Here is a 23,627-nt window from a genome sequence, read left to right as displayed (position 1 = left end):
TGTAACTAGAAGCAGGTCATCGTAGAAAATCATGGGGTGCTGGCTTTGGAAATAAAAGGTTTAGTGTAGATAAAAGGAGAAGTGATTAAAAAAAATTCTAATGCATGTAGATCAGTAAATCTACCACAAAGTTCATGGTTTGGTTGCTTTACTTTTGGAAAACAAGAGTCCACACAAGGGTTTATAGCTTTTGTGTGTCTCCCTGCAAACATTATCGCCAACAGCTCAAAGTGAATTGTTTCCAGGCTCGGCTCACTGACCTTGCTGAAAGATTTCCGTACCTTTTTCAGCAAATGAAATGGCCTCTGAATCCCCATCCTCCCTCAGCAGCCTTTATCCCACTTTCACCACAGCCTTTGCCGTCATGTTCAGGTTTTCAACGGTCACAGTTATCTTTTTAATTTTTAAACGCCCCCACTTGCATGAAAAGTAAACAAACGAACAATGAAAGGCTGTGGGGAGCACGTACGCATTTGTGTGCACCAATCATCCGCATTATATTTTGAAACGCAGCTTCTGGTACATGAATTCCTTTCAGTGCCTCTTCCCTTCGTTAATCAGTCTAGTCATGTTGAGACCCAGAGGGATTCTTTCATGAATAAAACTTCCAAAATATTGTCTACTGTTTGGATATGTGTCAGCCAAATTTACAGCAGCACATTTCTGAAGCTGTGCTCTGTGTGCAGTTCCTTGAAAACCTTCCAGATCTGTCACCACAGCCTTACACGGGGATAAGGTGAATATTAACACTAAAATCGACCGAGTGCAGACAAGAGCGGAGGGAGGCTTATTGCAAGAAGTCCAAAGCAGGCAAAAAGCATTACACTGCATTCCTCAAGGTCTCTTCTGCCCTTTACCCCCTAGCTTGTCAGATAATCAGTCAGCAAGCCAGTCAGACCAGCGGTGGCTGTGGAGCTCTCTGGCTCAGTGGCTGCCAGCTGAAAGTCATTGGCCATGTGGCTTTTATTATGCTCCCATTGGGGGGCAGGGGACAACTCTGCATGTGTGTGAGCACATGCACGCGTGTGTAGAGCTGGCGCATGGGGGAGGGGTGTCTTCACAACAGTGAACAGTGGGAATGCACTGTACTACCCCCCCCCCCCCCCCCCCCCAGGGTCTGATTTACCCTCGCCAGCCTTGCACACACAGTGAAAACACGCAGTGAGATGCACACATACGCACATCTGCATGCGAGTCAGTATGGCTGCATGCAAGCAGTGTTCAGTCAGTACGGCTGCATGCTCAGGTCAGAACACACACAGACTACCTCCTTTGTTTAGTCTGTCTTAAAGCCTGTGAATCATCAGCAGTGATCTGATCTGATGTTCAGAAAAATTGTCTGCAGGATGGCCTGTGTTTCTCTACACCCCAAAACAGATTCCTGATGCATCTGAAGGAGATTTAATCAAGCAATGTAATGGTCGGCAATTGCGGTTTGCAATAAATACACAGCAATAGCTATTAGGCAGCTGACCAGAAAAAATCCACCATATCCTCTAGCCTCAGCCACACAGCCATCTCATATTAAAAATATATTTTATGAAGAAAAAAACATGTATAACACAAATGAAAACATAGTCTCAGTGATTTTCCTCTTAATAGGCAAAAATCCTTTTGGCAGTAGCAACAGGAAAGACAACTGTTGGAAACTGACAGCTGACAGGAGGCAGAAACTGAAAACAGAATAGATTGCGCAAGAACAAGTTAACCAATGAACATAAGCTGGAGATAAAACCATTTTCACCCGTGTTATTTAATGGTAATCATTCTCCTTACTGCCACTGACGCTGACCTCCGGTCCAGGCTGCACAAATGCTCTCAAACAGTTCGAAACCAGGCTTTAGCCAGCGCTGTCCTTTACTGCAGAGACATGGGCTGAATCCACTCTGACAAGCCGTCAAAGAAATATCAGCTTGCATGTACCAGTTTTATCTCTGACACGCAAGTCATCAGATGACTCTATTCGTCGTGGCACCAGAGAGGGTTGTAGCGGTAGATTGCACACAAACACTTTTTTTTTTTCTTATTTACTCACATCCTCACAGACTGATCAACAATGGCACTGCAGGAAGAAGGGTTAGTCACTGTCCCTATGACCTCTCGTTTCCTGCTAAGGGGATAAAAGAGGGAGGGAGGAAAGGAGGTGAAAAAGGAAGCTGAGATGAGTGAATTCAAATGCGCAGAGGGAGCAGATGATCTGTAACAATGTATAAAGGAAGGAAGGAAGAATGGGTGGATGTGTGCTGCACGGAATAAATGGATGGATGGAGTGAGTGTATAAAGATGAGGGACCTCCTTGTAGCCTCCTTGCTGCTGCTCCTGTTGCTGCTGCTGGAGGGAGATTTCCTTTTTCTATTTTCAGCCTCGCCTCTTCACCTCCCTCCTGCTCTCTGTCTCTCTCGGTTTCTCTATTTCTATGTTCTTCCCTTGTGTTTGTATCGCGTGTGCTCTGTGGTGCTTTCCCTCTTTTGTCTCTTTTCCTTTCATCTCTCCTTCTTGCCGTCTCTCCCTCTTGTTCTCCCACTCTAGTCCTATAAATTATTTATCCAATGAGGTCCCTTATCGTTTTCTACATTCCTGCAGTAGATTTGCTGAGCTAAATCCCTTCCCTGACTGGAATAGGTTCCTCTGGCTCTAATAGACTATTGTTAAGCCCCGGAGCTTTGAGAATTAAGTTTTATCCGCCGTCACCCTTCTAGGCCCAAATTCGCACATATTCCAATTATATGATTCATATTTATTCTTATGCCTCAGTGCTTTTTTTAGGCCATTCTTGTGAATGCAGGAATACCTTGATAGGATTGTCAAGGGCAAGGAGGGCCCAGGATGCTCTGCCCTCACGAAACATGTTTTGAACATAACCTGTAAACGTGATATCTCAGGAATTCCATAGTGGGATTTGGTACAAATGTTCACACATATTTTGGCCAAGTGACTTTTATGTAATTATGACAAGGTTTCACACCAATAGGAATAAAATGATGAAGTGGTGTGATTTCATATCTAGGCAAAGGTCAGCTTCACTGCAACATCATATAGAAGGAAACTGATTGACACGATGGCAGAGGCAAACTACCACGAGACAGGGCTTCTAGTTGTATCATGTATGGACATAAATGTTGTATCTTTCTCCATTATAAACGGACTATGAGTGTGCCATGGCACAATTTATTTTTTTTAGAAATAATAATAGTGTTGCAATAGGTGATGAATTGCGAAGTTTTCCCAATGTGTCCCCTATTGGCGCCGTAACGCCATGTCATGTTTGAGGTGCTACCTGGTTAAGTGTTCTTCTGTAGCCCACTGTCAGAAATATAATAATAATTTAAATATAATATTTAAATCGTCGAGGTGTTGGTTACTTGAAAAGTGACATTAAGCAATTAAAAAAAGCCTGAGAGAGAAGTTCATACCTAAACTTGCTTTCTCATCTCAGCAGACAAGTCTCTGCTCAGTCTACTGAGGCTTGATGATTACATTTTCCTTTGCCCTGATTTATGTGCCTCAGCACTCAATTGGACACTCTGAGCTAATGTTGTCTTTGCATTTGTTTAATTCAGCTCTAGAGCTGGAAATACTCCCTCAGAGCTACAGAAAAACTAAATTCACCGTCGTTCCTTGGCTGCAGTTCAGCACAAATGCAATTACAGTTGCATTTCCATATTGTGATGGAAACTTTTAAACATCCGCCGCTCTAAATGAGTGCATCAACAATGACATCACAAACAGAAGAACGGGGCTGCCGCAAAGCTCAGGTTTCCAGCAGCTGTAAGGCCAAAACAGCCAGCCTGCCTGCGCTGCTTGGGAGCGAAATGTCAGCATAATCAAACTGACAGTTCGTAGAGAGTGCCTCAGCAGCAGGGTCTTGTCCATTTTTCAGGTTTTGTTTCTTGAAATTCAGACAAGACTGTACTGATTCTAGCGTGGGGAAATAGGATTAACTGAGTACAATATTAGTCTTTCACTTAAAAGAAAATTGAATATGTCACATTATGACCACATGGAGGTCGATGCTGCTCAATAACACATTGACTTGCGTGCATCTAATGATTCAAGTGGAATGAGAGAAGGGAAATTGATACGATTGTGTGGAGGATTCTGTAAAATACATGGATAGATCCTGTCAGGATCTTTACAATGACTAGAAAATACATTAAGTGCTTTTATTCATCTCGTATAGTTCTAAGTTTTGAAGGTTTCACAACGGTAAAAGTCACAGATAAAGATTGTTGTTCTATATGGCGTCTGTATAACTGTTCCTGCTGTGATGATTGGCTCATCAGAGGCAAACAGACCACTCTACCCAGAAGAGATGCTGTCACTAATCTGGATTTATTGTCATTAGAACCGGACAGAGTTTGCACTCACTACCCTCTGGGCCATAATGATGAGCTGGTTTATCACACACACTCATTCAAACAGGGAAAACACAGTCCTATTACACATTCACACAACATGCATATACCATAGCACTTAGTCAGTGTAACACACACACTCACACGCACTCACACGCATACACCACCTGGTTTACTGTTCCAAATCCACAGATGAGCTCAGGCCTGTTGAGCAGGCAGGCAAGCAGCTGTTTCTGGGCTTCAGCAGTTTCTGACAATATGTCCTGACATGTGGAAGAGTACTGTGGAAGTTCATCCTGCCAACACTGTGGAAAACATTGTGGCACTGTAACCAGAGGAAGGGTTTTTATAAACGGAAACTGTAACAACCTAAGAATTTAGCTAATTGGAAGTAAATGTGGGAACGATGGAGAATTTATCCCGGCCTTAAAGTTGAGGCAAAGCTAGTCTTCTAACCTACTAGACCTTGATTTTTTCAGGAAAATAAATGTCATTTTTCAATGAATGAGACTTTTATCTGCCAAGGAATTGCAAGCCACAACATAGAATATTTTAAAACAAATTGAAATAATGACAGCTTAGTTAGAAATCACTTTGAAAAACTTGACTGCAAAGGTGTCATCTGTTAGTTGTTAGCCTCCATCAGTTAATAACTGCTTGAAGGGGAGGTAAAGGTATCCACTGTTCACATCACTCAGCTGAATTTATTCACCAACCGATGTGGGTTTTTACTCCGATAACACAAACGTTGAAAATGAAAACTGCTATAAGACGTTCTGATTTAATAGACTGGCTCGCTCAAGAATAACAAATTATTGTTTGGTTTCAACAGTCCTTTTGGTTTTCGTGCAGACATATTTAAAGTGGTTTGCCTGCAGTCATTATACTCTGTGTGCATTGTGTTTTCTTTTAGAGCAAGGTCTGGAGGAGATGAAGAAACTGCTGCTGCTGCTGCTAGGCTGTGCTGTCCAGGTAAGAACACAGTTTAGTCCACCGAAATACTTCAGTAGGTGTGCAACAAACAGTTTTGTTATCCAGCATTCATGGCTGCCGGAGGAATTGTAATTAGGAATGGACACACACATCACAACATATTCCATGCAAATCATCGTTATTATTCAGTGATGTCTATGAGTTGTTGCAGCCTTACATTTCAAGTGTATTAAGGTTTAAGCAGGAGGAACCAAGAAAGTTCATATTCAGTACTTTAAGATTTTATGCCAGGATTCATTAGGTCAGTTCTATAAACAGTCCTACCTCTATTTCCAAAGCCACACATCTAATTTTGTTGGAAGCATTTCTTGATCACTGCCATCGTTGCCTTTAATGAATGAATTAACTCTATCATACAGCTAATGCCGTGTAATGAATGGCGTCCCAGACTTTTTTCCTGTCTCATGACAAAGCCTCCATTCAGCCGTGACCTTTAATGAACCCCATTGTTTTACTAAAATGACTCCACAGTTCATGCCGTCATTGCCAACATCAAGCCTGCATTAAGCTTGTTACACACTCTGCAGTAAGCGAGAAATTTCTTCTAGCTCTCAGGGTGAGCAAGAACGAGACCAAAGTTAATTTATTCTTCCCAAAAAAACTCAAGTGTTGAAATCCATGACAAGCATTGTGGGAGATCGATGGCAATCACAGAATAGTTGTCGGAAAATGTTCTGCCCAGATGAGGTGTCGAGAACAAGCTGCAAGAACTCCCAAAAGAGGGCTGCGAGAACAAATTTCTCGCTTCTCGCAGATGTAACAAGCTTTAGCCATGATTTTTTTTTATCATGCAGTGAGACTGAGCTCAGGGTTGTAATGTCTTCTGTCGGCAAGATTGTCTGATCAAAGGATAAACTTTCATTTGAAGTCTAAAGCTACTGCTCCATGAAAACCTTTTTATCAGATCAGTGTCTGCTCTGTGTCTGCAGCGTTGGTCTACTAACCTCCTTTTAACCCCCAACCCACCTTTAACATCTCACAAATCCTCCGTTTATCTCTGCCGAAGATTCATGAATGTAACCCCTGTCCACTTTTTTCCGTTTACAGTGTGAGAAGAAGGAAGAGTATATTGAGCGTATCCAGACGCTGGATTTTGACACAAAAGCTGCCATAGCCTCCCACATCCAAGAGGTACTTCTCCTCCACAGTGAACAAGAAGAGAATTAAGATGTTTGACTTTTTAGAGCTTGCTCCTGGATGTGCTGATTAAGAGTTATACTGACTGTATGACAGTTAGAGTTTTGAATGTCTCATAAATTGATGATGTGATGATTTTAGGTGACTCACAACCAGGAGAACGTGGTGGACCTGCAGTGGTTGGAAGGTGGGGAAATGCCTGCTGAGGATCTGGACAGCCTCTCCAGAAACCTGGCTTTCCACCTCAAACGCCTGGTGGATGAAAGGGACACACAGCTGGAGGTAGTGACTCCTACGTATATATTTTTTATATGTACTGTGGGTGTTGAAATGGATTTATTGAGCCTTATTAGCAGAACAGACCAGTACAGAGCAAAGTGCAGCTTGAAAAGTGTGGTACATTTTTCATCGTGGCCCGTTTCTAGCAGGGTAATGTGGAAACTTTTCCTTTTTTTGCTGTTACCACAATAGAGAAGCCTCAGGAAGGAAGGGCTGAAACTGTTAACTGTCTCATGGATGGAGGGTGTGTGTGTGTGTGTGTGTTGGGTTATATGCGTCATTGAACGAGTTTCCAAACCATGGGGTGCAGATCCCATTGACTGATAAAGCTGATTTTTTTTTTTGTGTGTGTGTGTCAGGAGTTCTAATAGCCTCCAGATTATCACTGTGTAGTCCAGCCGCTCTCAATTAAAATCCCATTTCCTGTCACGGGCAGTAGATCAAAAGATCAGAATAGGCCGTGTGTGGGGGGCGCTGTGTGTACTTTCATCCTATTGCCTGCATTCAGTTTCGGGGCGTTGGGAGTGCTTCAGTTCAATCTATGGATCGACTCTCCTCTTTGCTTTTTTCTAGTCCTGAAACAGACCCTGATATAGCTGGAGAATTTGACTTCTAACTGTTGCCTTTCATTTACACAGCACCTCACCTGCCCTCTCTCTTTCTGTCATCCTTCCTGCTCTCATCCAGACTATAGTGGAGTTAACCCAGGAGAGAGACTGCGTGCAGCTGTCTCCGCTGGCTCCCTGTCCGACCCAGTCTCCCGGTGACTCCCCCAGTATGAGGAGGACCGAAAGCCGACAGCATCTCTCTGTGGAGCTGGCCGACGCCAAGGCCAAGATCAGACGCCTTCGGCAGGAACTGTGAGTGCTGCAGCCTTATCAGCTAGACACATAATTATCTAAATTGGGCGAAGGGGACAGAAATGGAGAACAAACCGGAACTTAAGAAGTTCAAGAAGTTCACAAAAAGGCCACTGGCTGAAATAAGACTGCAGCTACCTATCCTAATCTTGTTGCTACTGTAGTTCCTATTTTCTTGTCTTTGCAGCCTCTCTTACTGTTAAACATTTGATCTGATCCGGGGAGATAAAGTGATGTCATGAAACACGTACAAAAGCTTTTAACCTCTTCCTCATTTCTTATTGTTTGCATATTTGTCACACTTAAATGTTTCAGATCATCAAAACTTTTATTAGTAGGAAAAATATATAGTACATGGCACTATGAGAAAATGTCATTGCTCCCCATCCCCCATTGTCAAGACATGATATAACTGTGGTTAATCAGAGTCTTTGGAAAGCTGAGTTCTGTTTCACTCACCACGCCCAGGACTGTTTACAGCCAGAGCTGTTGAATCAAGAAATCACTTAAATAGAACCGGTCTGACAAAGTGAAGTAGGGCGAAAGATCTCAAGAAGCAAAAGACATCAAAGAAATTAAGGAACAGATGAGAAACAAAGTAACTGACATCTATCAGTCTGGAAAGGGTTACAGAGCCATTTCTAAGGCTCCAGTGAACCACGGGGTGAGGCATTATCCACAAATAGAGAAAGCATGTAACGGTGGTGAACTTTCCCAGGAGTGGCCATCCTACCAAAATTACCCCAAAAGCGCTGCGACGACTCAACCAAGAGGTCACAAAAGAACCCACAACAACATCTGAAGAACTGGAGGCCTGACTTGCCTCAGTTAAGCTCAGTGTTCATGACTCCACAATAAGGAAGAGACGGGGCAAAAATGGCATCCATGGCGGAGTTCCAAGGCGAAAACCACTGCTGACCAAAAAGAACATAAAGGCTCGTCTCCCTCTTGCCAATAGACGTCTTGGTGATCCCCACTTTCAGGAAAATATTCTGTGGACTGACGAGACAGAAGTTGAACTTTTAACATCTGGCGTAAAAGTAACACAGCATTTCAGAAAAAGAACATCATACCTATGTGATGAGATTGTCTAGGACTGCTTTGCCTCTGCAGGACCTGGACCTTGCTGTGTTTGATGGACCTATGAATTCTGCTCTCTACCACAAAATCATGAAGGAGAATGTAATACCATCAGTTTGTGACCTCAAGCTGAAGTGTACTTGAGTTCTGCAGTAGGACAATGATCCAAAACACACCAGCATGTCCATCTCTGAATGACTTTTTTTTAAAAAAATGAAGGTTTTGGAGTGGCCTTGTTAAAGTCTGGACTTGAATTTGATTGAGATGCTGTTGTATTATCCTTAAAAAGGCGGTTCATGCTCGAAAACCCTGCACTGTGGCTGAATTCGAATTCTTGGGTTATCTTTGTCTAATATTGAAATTTGTTTTTTCGGATCCGAAACATTTAAGTGTGATAAATAGGAAATCAGGAAGGGGGCAAATGTTTTTTCACTGCACTGTAGTTTTCTGTATTTTCATGTCTGCATAAAGGACTCAAACATAAAACTGAAGGAATAACAATGACGAGGAAGCATCACGCAGTCCTGCATCATTTCCCACCTAGTTCTTTATAAGTCACATGAGACTTGGCTGTTGATGTCACAGTCCTCCACGCAAACACACACAAGAGTAAAACCACTCTCACAAACCTTAACAAGGCCTTTTAATCCCTATGAATAATAGAGCTTCCTTTTTAAAGTGCTGTAATCTATAGCCAGACAAAGGCCTAATGGCCAAAAGAGATCAGTTAGGAGGACCTTCTGCCATTTGTGCTTTTCACTTCGAGGGGAAGTATCTCAGTGTTGCACCAACAACGTATCTGGTTTAACAGACCGGCTGGCGTCGAGTTGATATTGAATGCTTTGACAGGAATTGTTTCGTTCTGAGGACAATAAGTTTTGTATCCTTGCAGGAGGATCAGTCCTCCTAATTGTGGATTGGTTTATATTCAACGTGGATCATATGGACTTTCTACTTCCAAGTGAATAATTTGCACACTTGATGTTGTAACAAGTGACCAGCAGGGTTGTTAATGCAGTATATCGTTGACTTCTTCAGTGGAGACAAACCATTTCTAAGACTTAAAAAGGTTCTCAGAATCATGGAAAATGTTTATTTTAGCAGCAGATTCTCATGATTGAGAAAAGCTGCTTGGTTGTTTTTTGCCCTGCAGAATGCTCCGTCATTCAGTGCCAGGATTTAGCAAGACATTTTATGTTTTGTTTCCTTTGTCAAGACAATGGTCTGAGTGAGGTCTAACTGAAAGCCTAAATTATGGTCTCTTAACAATCGGTTGTAGCTCAGAAAGGAGTGCAGGTCATCCCCCTGTTTGGTCACATGAAAAGAGTGAAAAGCATCTAATCTTGAGTGACCCAAAACAGATTCATTAAGGGTCTTGTGTTGAAAACATTAATCACTGCAGACATCTTCCTTACACTCCCTTGGCCTACATGATGACAATTTCTCTACTAGACCTAAATGGGGGTACAGAACAGCAACTTGTTTGGTTGCTATGGTGTTGTTTACTTGGTGCTGTGGCGTCTCATACAAATGTGTGGTCATGTGAAGGGCCGGACGAGGCACAAAACCGGCCTTTTAAGTTTATCCATGCTGATGTGGTCACATGATTGCTGTGTCTTCTCCAAGGCGGAGGAGGAGTGTGTCTGTGGGTTTGTGCACACACACAGATACTGCCTCTGCATACAGATGTTGGTGTGTGTCTGAAGGAGAGGAGGTCAGAGCCCGGGGGGGTGGTTCCCACAGTGGTGTGTTTGTTAATGTTTGTGTTAAAGCCACTGCAGTTTGGCCGCTTTCCTCCCCCTTTTGAAGCCCAGACACACTGAATTTATTCCAGTGAAACACATCAGAGTCACATTTAGCACTTTTCTTCTTCTTACAGCTTCTTAATAGCTTTAACGTAGATGTTATTAGACTTCTTGTTTTGCAAAACAACAAGATATAAATTTCAACTGGCCTTGAATCTTATAGTTAGAAGGTTAGTTAGGTTCATGTGAAATACTATTTTCTGCGGTTCTACGGTTCAGTACGAGTCTTACGAGAACAGCTACATTTTCAGAAACTGTAGCAATGGCAAATAATTATCAGTCGTTTTGAGTTTGCCATCAAGCAGCTAATACTTGTTGAACATCAGTAGACTGTTAAATAATGACACTGTTGCAGAAATATATCAGATTAGCAGCGTGTTAAACCTAATAAAGGTCTGTAAGGTTGATTTTCTTTTCTTCATTTATTGTTCTGTAATGTGAGCCGCACAATTTGGTATACGAAGGCTGCATCTTTTGTAAAGTATTAAAGGTACTTTTTGTTTGTTTTTAAAAATACCAATAAGGAATAGTTTTTTTTTTTCCCTAGGATTCCTTAATATAGCAGTGCTTACAAGTGTCTGTCTGGTTTTGCATATGCGATATGTGTTCAGCTATTGACATAAGCAGCAGAGCCAACTGCATCCATAATACGAGCCCAAACCTAATCTGACATGCTAGAGATGACAGGTGTTTGTGATTTGGGAGAAGGGGGTTGCAGGGGGACAGAGAGAGGTTGCGAGAGGTGGAGGGGGGTTAACTGATGAAATGAATGCCCAAATAAGTGAAGGAACATCCTGCCTGAAAATTGACTGACTTCCCAAATAACATTCGCTGTGGGAGGAAGGAGGCAATGAATGAGGAAGCAAGAAAGGGCAGCAGGAACAGAAGGATGCCTTTCCTTATTGAGATGCATCTCCGAGCATCCAGAGAGCTATAATCAAATAGGCCATCAGATGTTCAGTGGGGCGGTTTCATGCAAACGCATGCACACTCAGAACAGCATCTCAGGAATGCAGTCGTTTTCCTTCAAAGCAGCGTGACACATTCTTCGTCTGTGGAAGGAGCCCTGGAGTATGAGCACACACAGAGAGACTCTCACAGACAGAAAATGTCAAGCTGCCCTATTTCGCTGTCACTTCTGGAAATGATGCATTACAGTGTTGGAGAGTAGTCAGAATGACCCGACTGTTAAAGGTGAAAGAATAACAACAACAGTTCTGGGGTTTTCTACACTTTTACTGTTGGACAAAAGGACTTTTATCTCCATCTCTTTGTCGTAGTTGTTTCTCTGGAGTAACAGAAGATTGGGGGTTTGAGAGTCGGGAAAATTTTCATATACTAACAGAGTGGTATCTGTGTTTTTTATGTTTTTTTTATGTGTTTGTGACCGTTTTCTTTTCTGTGCTATCCTGAGTTCAACAGAATAAGGTTGCTTTTAAGAGCAAGACACAGAAAAGACTCCTGGGCGTTATAGCTCATACACAGCAGATACGACAAACAAACAGTTTTTATCTTAAAAACTGGATTAATAGGTTTATTTTTAAATGATCATGTGAGTTGCACACTCACTAATCAGAGGACCGGGGTTATAGTAGTCATAACCTTAAGTTTCTGTCTCACCAACAAAGTCCAATTTTACTTGGCAGTGATGTCTGTAAAGAGGCTTAGACAACAAATCCCATAAAAATTAAGAGCAAATTAAACTTTCCTCACTGAAAGTTGAGGAAAACATTTTTGGTTGCACTTTTCTGTGCAACTAACAGGTTCCCTCCATTAAATGATTTAGCTAAAAGCTTTGAAAGGGAAACAGCCCTAAAGGAACATCCTCGTTAAATTCTCTGATATTCACACATGCATGCACACTTCATCTTAACCATACTGTCTTTTTTTGATGCTTTAAAAATTGCTGCCAGTCATCCAGGCTTTCCTCCTCCTAACCCTCGTTTTTCTCTTTCAGAGAGGAAAAGAGCGAGCAGCTTTTGGACACCAGGCAGGAGCTCGAGAACATGGAAGTAGAGCTTAAGAGACTTCAGCAAGAGGTAATGTCACAGGTCACATCAGCCCTCACTCACAAAACGCTCATGACTTCATCTCCACCTGCTCCTCCCTCTTCTTTCTAAGTACTTTGTTTCTGCGACGCTGCAGGGATTTAATCAGATAGCTAGTGACTTAGCTCATTAGAGGCTATTAGAGCTATTTTTAATCCAGCAGCAGCCTCACATGGCTTTTGATTTGGAAGGGACAAGTGAACTGCTGTAAACAAGGTGGATGAGTTCAGGGTGTGGAGGACAGTGTGTGTTAGAGGATGCGTGTTTATGATATTTGATTATGTGTAGTGTTTGTTCGGTTCTTCATCTGTTCACATAACACACAAGACTTCGGTTGTTTGTCTCACCGACTCTGCTCTTTGACTCATGATTTTAGATCTGTTCACCTCACTTAAAGTAACTCCTGGGAGTTTGTATTGTTAATCCTAAAACTAATGCTCTTTATGTGTCTGTGAACTCCCGCAGAGCTACCAGCTGCTGTCTGACGCTCGGTCGGCTCGGGCCTATCGCGACGAGCTGGACGCGCTCAGGGAGAAAGCGATACGCGTCGACAAACTGGAGAGCGAGCTGAGCCGATACAAGGAGAGACTTCACGACATTGAGTTTTACAAGGCCAGAGTTGAGGTATACATCAAAACAAACACCATCTCCAAGCCAGGTTTTAGTAATGATAGGCTTACTAAAACCTGCGTATTAGAGGTCCTACTCTTCCTACCACTTTTCAAATCTCAGTGTGCACCACAAGTAGTTGTTTTAACAATAAATATACCAGAATTATGTTTGATTTAAATTCATCAAAATACATTATTCTGGACAGCAGATGTTTTCTATAAAACCTTGTCGAACAACATACATTCAAAAGCTGAAGCAAGTTGTTTGATGCATGGAAAACACAGTGTGGGTCCAGTCTGTACAGCAAGTTACTTCAAGTTTCAGGTTTGGTTTAAAGAGATAAATACGATATATAAAAAGTAAATGTAAGTAAATACATGTTTCTAAAACCCTTGCAGCATAATGAAAGCTGGAACAGTAAACATATGGGGGTATGACTACTATGGATTCTAACAGTAGTAGTGCTATACGATAGCTATGTTTTGTTGTTTAACTTGGACTCTCGATGTTGTGGTTCTGCAGGAGCTGAAGGAGGACAACCAGATTCTTCTGGAGACCAAAACAATGCTTGAGGAGCAGCTGGATGCTACCAGGACCCGATCTGACAAACTGCACCACCTGGAGAAAGAGAATCTGCAGCTCAAATCCAAGATTCACGACCTAGAGATGGTAAGACGGTGGATTTATGGATCAGCGTTTTTGTGTTATTGCAGATGGAGCTGGAAAATTAAAGGAGGAGTTCAGTCATTTCAGCTTTCTTTTATTTAAATATGCCCTCCAAAATTCCTGTTACCTCCAGGAGCGGGATATGGACCGCAAGCGTATGGAGGAGCTGCTGGAGGAGAACCTTGTGCTCGAGATGGCACAGAAGCAGAGCATGGACGAGTCCCTGCACCTGGGCTGGGAGCTGGAGCAGCTGTCCAAGACACCAGAGCTGACTGAAGGTAAGAGGAACAAAAACTCATGCACCTGACGGTCACCAGAGTTGACCTGGTTGAAAGCTACAGAAGGCCGACAGATTACCTTTCAGTCATTGACTCTTGATCCTCCTCCATCCCTGTGACCCTTCTGCATTTGCCAGCCTCCACTGGAGTTTCTTGCCACTTGGTTAAGACCTGTAATTAATATTCAGTGGCTCCTAGAAGATAAGCTGAGGGTTTGGATTATAAGAGGTGTTAAGAGGTTTAAACAGCCAGGGATCTGGATAAAGCCTTTGTGTGGGGGTTTGTTTGTTAAAATGGCACTTTAAAGGCTTTAAAGGACCAGTGACGTTAGACCATAGGGCTTTATATTAATTAACATTTTAGGGATTTATTCTAATCTCAGTTGTTGTCAACATTTTTACAGCGATTGGTGACTCTTAATTTCCTCTGTGGATTTAACATTTAGCACCAAGAATCTAAGCAGAATTTGAATTTTTCAACCTGTTGCTGTCGTTGACTCAGCCCCTCAGAAGTCTCTGGGCGAGGAGGTCAATGAGCTGACTTCGAGCCGCCTGTTGAAGCTGGAGAAGGACAACCAGACTCTGCTGAAGACGGTGGAGGAGCTGAGAGGAGCAGCCAACCAGGACACCCTGGCAAAACTGAGCAAAGTCAATCAAGAGAACCAGAAACTTACTCAGAAAGTAAGTGATGGACTCTGTGTTCTAGTAGTAATGAATGTTTGTTAAGGACTCAATGGCAAGACTACTCACACACACACAACAGTGCTTGGATTTCCGTATCCCATATCCATATACTATATCCAAAAAAAAATTGGTTTATTATATCTTACCATTACCTGTAAAATTGTTCATCATAAGAAATACTTCCAAAAAAAAGTCTACCTTAATTATATCATAAGAACCACAAAGTTTTGTGGATGGACATGCAAACCCACAGTATCTAAAAGAATCTGTGACTGAAACAAAGTATTTTATTAATATTCTACCATGGATTCATAGTGCTGCATCTGTTTTAAGACCCTTCTACTTTTCTGCCCCGCGACAGTGTTTCCACCAAGATTAGCATATTGCACCAGCGCTCCTCCATAATATATTACCCTAACACTTGGCTCTAGACCTTTTCACACAGGGACAATAAGAAATAAAGAGACAGAACGAGGGAGAAAGTAGCGAGAGGGCTGGATAGAGGGATGAAAGCAAAGCTGTAAATCCAAGCCGCCCGCATTGCCTTTTCTTTTCCCGTCCTTGACACTCGAGCGCCCCTCGCTAAGAGAAGTCGCTCAGTTATTTTCAGAAACATAAGCCTCTCTCTGTGCCCTCTGAGTAAAAAGCATGAAACAGTGTTCCTCTCCCATAAAGAGTAAAAGTGAAATTTTTATTTCTGGGCCACTTGAGGTCTAGAGACAAAGCGCATTAAGATGTGAATGCAGGAAAAGCCTCATTGGTCTTGTTTGAGCTCAGATCGTGTCTGTCTGTAGATGAAGTGATGTATTCTGTTTGTATTATGGATTAATTTTTGCTCCCGCTTCTCTGTGACTGAAAATTACGCTGTGATCTGTTGTTTACAGCTGGAGCAGTTGGAGACTGAACTGATGGCAGACAGAGAGTCTCTCCGCAGCTCTGAGTCGCTCAGTACTGATCTGATGAAGGAGAAGGCTTTGCTGGAGAAGACCCTGGAAACACTCAGAGAAAACTCAGAGAGACAGGTAAACACACACACATACTAACAACAAGGGTTTAATTTGAATAGTACATCAGTCGTGACTTCAAATAATAAGTCAATTATTCTTCTTATTTTTGCCATCTGTGGAAATGGAAAGTGTATAACACAATATACCTGGACAAACCTATTCTGATCCAACATAACTGTTTATATGCATCCTAAATAAAATGACCCAATACGATGTGTGTTTACATACCTCAAAAGATCCTTTACATACATTATATTTTTCTGATTGAGGCGATGATTGGGTTATTATTCTCATTATTAATGAAATACTGGCGCCCATGTAAATGTAGCAACTGTGCTTGAAATGGGAGCGTACTGAGCTAATATGTCACAGTAACTGACTTTTAAAAAATGAAGCACAATAAGCATTTGTGGGCTTTAAAGTACAATTAATGTAGCAGTTTATTTACTGCACAAGCTTATGGTCACATCCTCCAACACATTCAGACAATCAGGGCTTTGACGTCGACACTGCTCTGTCCACAAAACCAGCACTGACTACTTGTATCACCAAGAAAATAACATGACTAAGCTGTATAATTTACTGAAGGTTATACTGAGTTTTCTTGAGAGCATTCTGTGTGCTCAACAAAAAAACTATTCAGTGGAAGTACCACTAATGTTTTATTGACTGCACAGATTCCTGGCACTCTGTGGCCCAGATCCAGCGGCTCGCTGTGTGTCTGCAGGGACTTTATAGCTGTTAGACCCAAATCTGACACCTTTGATTAGTTTAACCATCTGATTTGTAAAATCCGGCCTTGACGAGCTGCAAAGACAGAAAACACGACACACTGTACTCACAGGTTATTGCGGGCAACTCTTGAGCTCTTGGTTGTAAACATAATGAGATTTAACTAATGCAGAGCACTTCTAAAAGACGTAATGTTCAAATGAACTGCAGCTCTATGAAGCCCTTATAAACGTTTCTCTGTGTTTTCATGTCATTAGTTCTCTTCCTTGATGTTTTCTGCAGCACATACATAGAATTAAATAGAATTAAAGGAACACATGAAATCACTTAGAATTTACCCTTGGTTGTCATTTAAACTCTGATGTCTGCTCTCCAGATGAAGGGTCTGGAGCAGGAGAACAAGCACCTGGGCCAGACGGTGTCGTCGCTCCGTCAGCGCTGCCAGGTGGGCGCTGAGGCTCGGGTCAAGGATGTGGAGAAAGAAAATCGCATTCTCCACGAGTCCATCTGCGAGACAACGGCCAAACTGAACAAGATGGAGTTTGAAAGGAAGCAGCTCAGTGAGTGTTCTTTAGTCCATTTTGTGATCATTGCACTAACTCTGTGTGCTCTTTGTTGTCTGGACTCTGGTCCTGGTTGTTTTTAAAAGTGTGTCTTTTTTATCTTTTTTTAAATGAAGGTAAGGAACTTGAAGTTATGAAGGAGAAAGGTGAGAGAGCAGAGGAGTTGGAGATCCAGATGCGGAAGCTGGAAAGAGACAACGAAAGCCTGCAGAAGAGAGTTGCCAGTCTTGGAATCACATGTGACAAGGTCCGGCCCACGTTTTTTGAGATGTCACTGTTGAGTTCCCCTCAATGTTTAATTTTCATACCCTGTTACCAGATCAAATGTGTATATAGATTTGCTGTTCTCCAAATCATTTAAGAAAATGTAGAAGTTTTCTTGTCAAACAATTTATTTCAGATGTTCATTATTATTTATGTACTTGCAGGTGTCTTCTTTGGAGAAGGAGAACTCTGACCTAGAGGCAGAAGGCCGCCGTCTGAAGAAGAAACTGGACGCTCTGAAGAACATGGCCTTCCAGCTGGAGGCTCTCGAAAAGGAGAACTCCCAGCTGGAGCAGGAAAACCTGGCGCTTCGGCGCTCAGCTGAGAGTCTCCGGTCAGCGGGGGCGAAGGCCGCTCAGCTGGAGGCTGAAAACCGAGAGCTGGAGAGCGAGAGGAGCCAGCTGAAGAGAAGCCTGGAGCTGCTCAAAGCCTCGTCTAAGAAGACCGAGAGATTAGAGGTAACACCAGTCAGACAGCCGGTACTACCAGAGACCAGCGAGATTTTGTATTTGAAAGATAAAAGCAGCTTTATGTTTTATTTTATCAGCGCCAGTGGTGCTTATGTGAAAAGGGATTGGCTGCTTTTGTAAATGATTGTGTTCAAGTCTTATCGCCACAGAATATTTTACAGGTGAAGGGTTTTACTGGTGATCTGGTGTAAAATGGCACCAGGGAGCAAGACAATAAGGTCATGGACAATTTTAATTTCCTAATCTGGATATTTTTGTCCCAGGTGAGCTATCAGGGCCTAGATACAGAGAACCAGCGGCTGCAGAAGGCTTTAGAAAACAGCAGCAAGAAGATCCAGCAGTTGGAGGCAGAGCTGCAGGAGGTGGAGACTGAGAACCAAAGCCTCCAACGTAACCTGGAGGAGCTGAAGATCTCCAGCAAACGCCTGGAGCAGCTGGAGCAAGAGGTAGGGAGCGGCAGGAATCACGTGTGCTGAAATGTAGGGTGCTGGAAAAATGCTTAATTTGAGAAATTAATTTGAGTCATTGCACTATAATCTCTAGAGCTGCAAAGGTGCAACCAGTGGGATAGCTGTCAGTGTTTTAGTGACACAGTTTCTGGTGCTTTATTTGGAACAGACTGATTCTGTCTGGGCCCTTTGAGTTAATTCTGTTCACTCTAAGCCAAATATTTATTTACGTTTTGATGGTATTTTAATCCGTTCTGCAGAACAAGACTCTAGAGCAGGAAACGTCACAGCTGGAGAAGGACAAGAAGCTACTGGAAAAGGAGAACAAGCGGCTGAGGCAGCAGGCGGAGATCCGCGACTCCAAGCTGGATGACAGCAACCAGAGGATCTCTGCCTTGGAGAAAGAGAATCGGACCATGGGCAAGGAGATGATCTTCTTCAGGGACTCCTGCACGAGGGTCAAAGACCTGGAGAGAGAGAACAAGGAGCTGGTCAAACAGTCCTCCATTGATAAGAAGACCCTAGGTACACTCAGAGAGGTAAGACATCTGCAGATAATACTGTTCATAACTGGTAATCTTGACACTGAATTCAGCTAAATCACATTATATTTTGATAAATGGGAAAAGTATTTTATTAAACTTAAACATAGTAAAATGAACGTATATGCTAAAAGTGAGCTAATTATGATTTTGTTATATTAAATTATGATTAATAGCTGATATTCCGTGTGATTCAAAAAGTATGTTGTTGTGTGTTTTAGGAGCTTGTGAGTGAGAAGCTGCGGACTCAGCAGATGAATAATGATCTAGAGAAACTGACTCATGAGTTGGAGAAGATTGGACTGAACAAAGAGAGGCTCCTGCACGACGAGAGCTCGGACGACAGGTACACACAAGAAATACACCTGCAATATTCACTGCTCTGCTTTGGCTCTTAAAACTGTTTCAACAGGAAACTCGAACATGAACTAATAAGTCTGTCATCTTGGGATCGGAATCATTAAAAGTGATTAACTCAGTGGGGACTCCACATAATTCAGGTCTCTGGCCTATTTTATATTAGATGCTGTGGTTTTAAATAATCTCAGTCTTCTGTGGGAGATTTCTGAGCAAGTATCTTCTTCCCAGCTACACTCTTGCCAAATTGGCCTTGCTATGCACACACTCTGTACTAGACGCAAAAATATACACACAAACACACAGCTAACTGAATCTTCATTGTTAGGTTTAAGCTCCTCGAATCCAAACTGGAGTCAACTCTGAAATCAACTTTGGAGATCAAAGAGGAGAAGATTGCAGCACTTGAGGCCCGACTTCAGGAGTCCTCAAACCTCAACCAGCAACTTCGTCAGGAGCTGAAGACGGTCAGTAACCAGCAGAAATCTACACGTTCAAAACAAATATATGAATGCATCGATAAAAATGTTCAGTAACTTGGTTATATTGCATGTACAGGTGTAAAATCAAACCCAGTGTGAAAACACATCTCTCAAAAACCTTCAAGAAAGCCAAAACACCGACGTGCCACTTGAGAACAATGTGTCCTGAAATCTTTACCCTGCAGTTCAAAACACTAGAAGCACTGAAAACACAGAGGGCTTCTCAAGGCTGATGCATAATTTATTCATTTGCTCCTCCACTTCTATCACCAGTTTATCTATTCATGAGGCTGTAACAGTCTGAAAGAGGTGGAGTGGTATGGAGACTGTCTGCTTTCCGTTTTGACGCAAATGGGTCCACAAAACTGAGACGAAAACTATTGGTTAGAATCGATTTGGTGTTCATTTTAAAGCCATCTTGAATGTACATAGAATATTGGCGTTGACGTACAGAAGGAGCAGCAAAGGTATTTTATTGTTTTGCCATACTCGTCTCTCCCCAGGTGAAGAAAAACTACGAGGCGCTGCGTCAGAGAGAGGAAGAGGAGAGGATGGTGCAGAGCTCTCCTCCTAGAGGAGGGGAGGACCCTCAGACTGTCAGGAAGTGGGAGAAAGAGAGCCATGAAGCCACCAGGGAGCTGTTGAAAGTCAAAGACAGACTCATTGAGGTGGAAAGAAATGTAAGTTAGTTTAGTATCAAGAATTTAAGGGGACGTGTGTGACTTGGCTGTATGAATTCTGAGTACAAACACTTCTCTGTGTGTTTTTCCCAGAATGCCACGCTGCAGGCTGAGAAGGTGGCCCTGAGGAGTCAGCTCAAACAATTGGAAACTCAGAGCTCCAACCTGCAGGCTCAGATAGTGGCTCTGCAGAGACAGACCGCCTCCTTACAGGAGAACAATACCACACTACAGACGCAGAATGCCAAGCTGCAGGTAATCCCCTGCACATCCTACACACTGCTCAGCAAACAAACCATGACTGCTTCCTAGATAGCAGGTAGATTTACTTCAAGATTCCTCACACTAACTTGAATATTTCCAATGCAATGCAATTTCCAATCCTAATTACCCATTTTAAACAACATTTGCCAATATTTTTTTTATTTCCACTTAAGAAATAAATAATCATTAGTTAGGTGTCGGTTGCAGAAAATAAATATTTTCACATCAGTTTTTTAATTTGTAATCACAAATCACAAATCTGAGTTGTTTTTACGATCTGATGAAGATGGGGAAAATCCACCTTTTATATATATTCACCTATATTTATTATTTTCGGAGTACGTCTGACTAACATGTGCAGTATATATCCTTATGTTAAAGCTGATTTCTTAATAAAATATATTTAGAATACATTGCTACATGCTACAGACTTGTTTGTACAGTTGCCTTGCCAGGCTGCTTTGCCCCCCTGCTATGGATTTAGACTTGTCCTCCCTGTTTGGCAGCAATTCAAACCCTTCTTATTGGCGACAGGATTTACACTGATCCTACAGTAGCTTCTAGCTGTTTGTGTATGTCGCCTTATGTGTAAAGTGGGCTGTGTGAGGGCAAATGTAGGCAGGTGTGTGTGCGCTGGAGGTGTGTCGGCACCTGTAGACGGCGCGTGTGTCACAGTGTCAATACACACACAAGTCATTGACTGTTGAGGGATTTGAGTCAAGCAAACCGCTGTGACCATAAAGGAAACATGAAAAGAAACAGCTTTCCTGCTGGTGTTCAGTACATGGAGGTTACAATAAAGCTGGAGAGCAGACTGTAAAGAGGCACACTGCCCCCTATAGACCAAAAGCCGCAACTTCTGCTTATTTGTCCTTAGAGGTTTGATTTAAGGAGGCCAATGCTCCTACCTGTTTTCCTGATGTATCCCTCCTCCATAGGTGGAGAACTCCACCCTGAGCTCGCAGAGTGGGTCCCTCATGGCCCAGAACGCCCAGCTGCAGAGCCAGCAGAGCAGTGTGGAGGGAGAGCGCGAGGGAGCGCTGAAAGAGAAAGAGGAGCTGAGGACCACCTACGAGATGCTCCTGCGCGATCACGAGAAGCTGGCGGCGCTCCACGAGAGGCAGGCGGTCGAGTATGAAGCGCTGATCGGGAAGCACGGCGGCCTGAAGACCTCCCACAAGAGCCTGGAGCAGCAGCACAGGGACTTGGAGGACAAGTGAGACATGATTTAGTAGCATGGGATGTGCACATGCTGAAGTCTAATTCCAGTTCAAGTCTTACTGACTTTATAATGTCCTCTGACCTTCTTTTGCACGTTTTCTTATGAGTGCAAATAAAAAAGCAGCACACTAACTATGTGAGACCGTACACTGTTTTGTCTTGGTCGCCCTGGAACACGTTCTAATGTGTATTTTTGTGCGAACAGGTATAAACAGCTCCTGCAGAGAAAGGGGGAACTGCAGGATCTGGAGAAGAATTTGAAGGAGCAGCAGGAAAAGATGGCACTGGAGAACCAGAGCCACCAAGCCACAGCTGACCAGTACAAACTGCTCAAAGAGGAAAACGATAGGTCAGATGAAACCACATCAGTAGTTATATGAAACGTGATGCACTCTTTTTGAGACTGAATTACTAAGGAATCTCTCTGCTGTCTCCTCAGACTCAATACTGCCTATCGTCAGCTGGTGAAAGACAATGAGAATCTCCAGCTGGACCATAAGGCCATTAAGAGCCAGCTGAACAGCGCCAAGCTGGATCAGACCAAGCTGGAGGCTGAGTTCTCTAAACTGAAGGAGGAGTACCAGCAGCTGGACATCACCTCCACCAAGCTCACCAACCAGTGTGAGGTGAGGAGATTATCTTCTCGTCTCGTCTCTTTTTAATGGATCCTATTTGTAGCCACAACTTCTTAATCCAGCTGTGTTGGGATTGGTCTACCTTTTTATTGATCATATTTGTCACTTAGCCAGGCGTATGAGCGTCTCTTTCATATATCCGTCTGTGTGTGTGTGTGTGTGTTAGTTGTTGAGCCAGCTGAAAGGAAACTTGGAGGAGGAGAATCGTCACCTGTTGGACCAGATCCAGACTCTGATGCTGCAGAATCGCACACTGCTGGAGCAGACCATGGAGAGCAAAGACCTGTTCCACGTTGAGCAAAGACAATACATGTAAACCCTTGCTGTACAAAAACAAACCAAAACTGCATTTATGTTTGGTTGATATTTTTTTCTTGTATATTTTACTGGCTCTTCTCTCCTTTGTCCAACTTTTAGAGACAAGCTGAATGAGCTGAGGAGACAGAAGGAGAAGCTGGAGGAGAAGATCATGGACCAGTACAAGTTCTATGATCCTTCGCCTCCACGCAGGTAGAAAGCAACTTTATTTAGTTACGTGAAATGTGAAAATGGAAGCGAGCACCGCAGTGGCAGGAAGGGATGCATCAAATATGTATGACCTGCAGAGCATTAAATAGCTCTGTGTTGGCACTTTTTACTCAATGTCATCTGAAGAAAGACTTGGAGGATTAATAAAGTTTTAGACTAGAGAAAACACCTGGAAGAAATCACTCAAAATACATCCAGCTTCTACTCTTTTCATTGAACTATGTATTGATTTATATCCTGGTTTAATTTCTCTTCACTCTGTGCCTCCTTCGTAGGCGAGGCAACTGGATCACTCTGAAGATGAAGAAGCTGATCAAGCCGAAGAGGGAGAGGATGCGTTCCCTCACGCTGACTCCGTCTCGCTCAGAGTTTGGAGACAGTTTCCTGACGTTCCCCCAGGACAGCCAGGACAGCCTGTCCATAGGCTCCGGCTCCAACTCGCTAGACGACACGCTCACACGAAAGAGCAGTGAGTACAAAGAAAACACAGTTGTAGATTCGGTTACCTGCCCGAACAATGCACAGAGAAGGCAGCTGTGATAAAATAGAGCTGCATACACAAACGATTATGCAAAATATTGAGTAGAACAAGAAATTCAAAAGCACTCTGCTGTTTGGTGAATGTGTGCATTGCCTG

The 23,627-nt window shown here is 42.8% G+C and overlaps 1 protein-coding gene across 6 annotated transcripts in view; it reads left to right on the top strand.

Moving 5' to 3' along the window:
* Window positions 1–23,627, top strand: part of ccdc88ab (coiled-coil domain containing 88Ab) — a 59,971-nt gene that overhangs the window by 25,857 nt on the left and 10,487 nt on the right. For all 6 annotated transcript variants that reach the window (XM_084562147.1, XM_084562150.1, XM_084562148.1 and 3 more), the window contains exons 5-29: window positions 5,269–5,327; window positions 6,396–6,479; window positions 6,627–6,767; window positions 7,452–7,624; window positions 12,467–12,548; window positions 13,023–13,181; window positions 13,692–13,838; window positions 13,969–14,113; window positions 14,615–14,793; window positions 15,681–15,818; window positions 16,912–17,095; window positions 17,215–17,345; window positions 17,527–17,820; window positions 18,096–18,278; window positions 18,542–18,820; window positions 19,045–19,169; window positions 19,509–19,647; window positions 20,166–20,342; window positions 20,436–20,597; window positions 21,545–21,822; window positions 22,033–22,176; window positions 22,267–22,453; window positions 22,629–22,774; window positions 22,880–22,972; window positions 23,266–23,459. In XM_084562147.1, the coding sequence (XP_084418273.1) occupies window positions 5,269–5,327; window positions 6,396–6,479; window positions 6,627–6,767; window positions 7,452–7,624; window positions 12,467–12,548; window positions 13,023–13,181; window positions 13,692–13,838; window positions 13,969–14,113; window positions 14,615–14,793; window positions 15,681–15,818; window positions 16,912–17,095; window positions 17,215–17,345; window positions 17,527–17,820; window positions 18,096–18,278; window positions 18,542–18,820; window positions 19,045–19,169; window positions 19,509–19,647; window positions 20,166–20,342; window positions 20,436–20,597; window positions 21,545–21,822; window positions 22,033–22,176; window positions 22,267–22,453; window positions 22,629–22,774; window positions 22,880–22,972; window positions 23,266–23,459 (4,023 nt within the window). The remainder of the gene's footprint in view (window positions 1–5,268; window positions 5,328–6,395; window positions 6,480–6,626; window positions 6,768–7,451; window positions 7,625–12,466; window positions 12,549–13,022; window positions 13,182–13,691; window positions 13,839–13,968; window positions 14,114–14,614; window positions 14,794–15,680; window positions 15,819–16,911; window positions 17,096–17,214; window positions 17,346–17,526; window positions 17,821–18,095; window positions 18,279–18,541; window positions 18,821–19,044; window positions 19,170–19,508; window positions 19,648–20,165; window positions 20,343–20,435; window positions 20,598–21,544; window positions 21,823–22,032; window positions 22,177–22,266; window positions 22,454–22,628; window positions 22,775–22,879; window positions 22,973–23,265; window positions 23,460–23,627) is intronic.

Source organism: Chelon labrosus, assembly GCF_963514085.1.
Source record: "Chelon labrosus genome assembly, chromosome: 15".
Taxonomy (NCBI): domain Eukaryota; kingdom Metazoa; phylum Chordata; class Actinopteri; order Mugiliformes; family Mugilidae; genus Chelon; species Chelon labrosus.
This window is presented reverse-complemented; position numbering and strand designations above follow the sequence as displayed.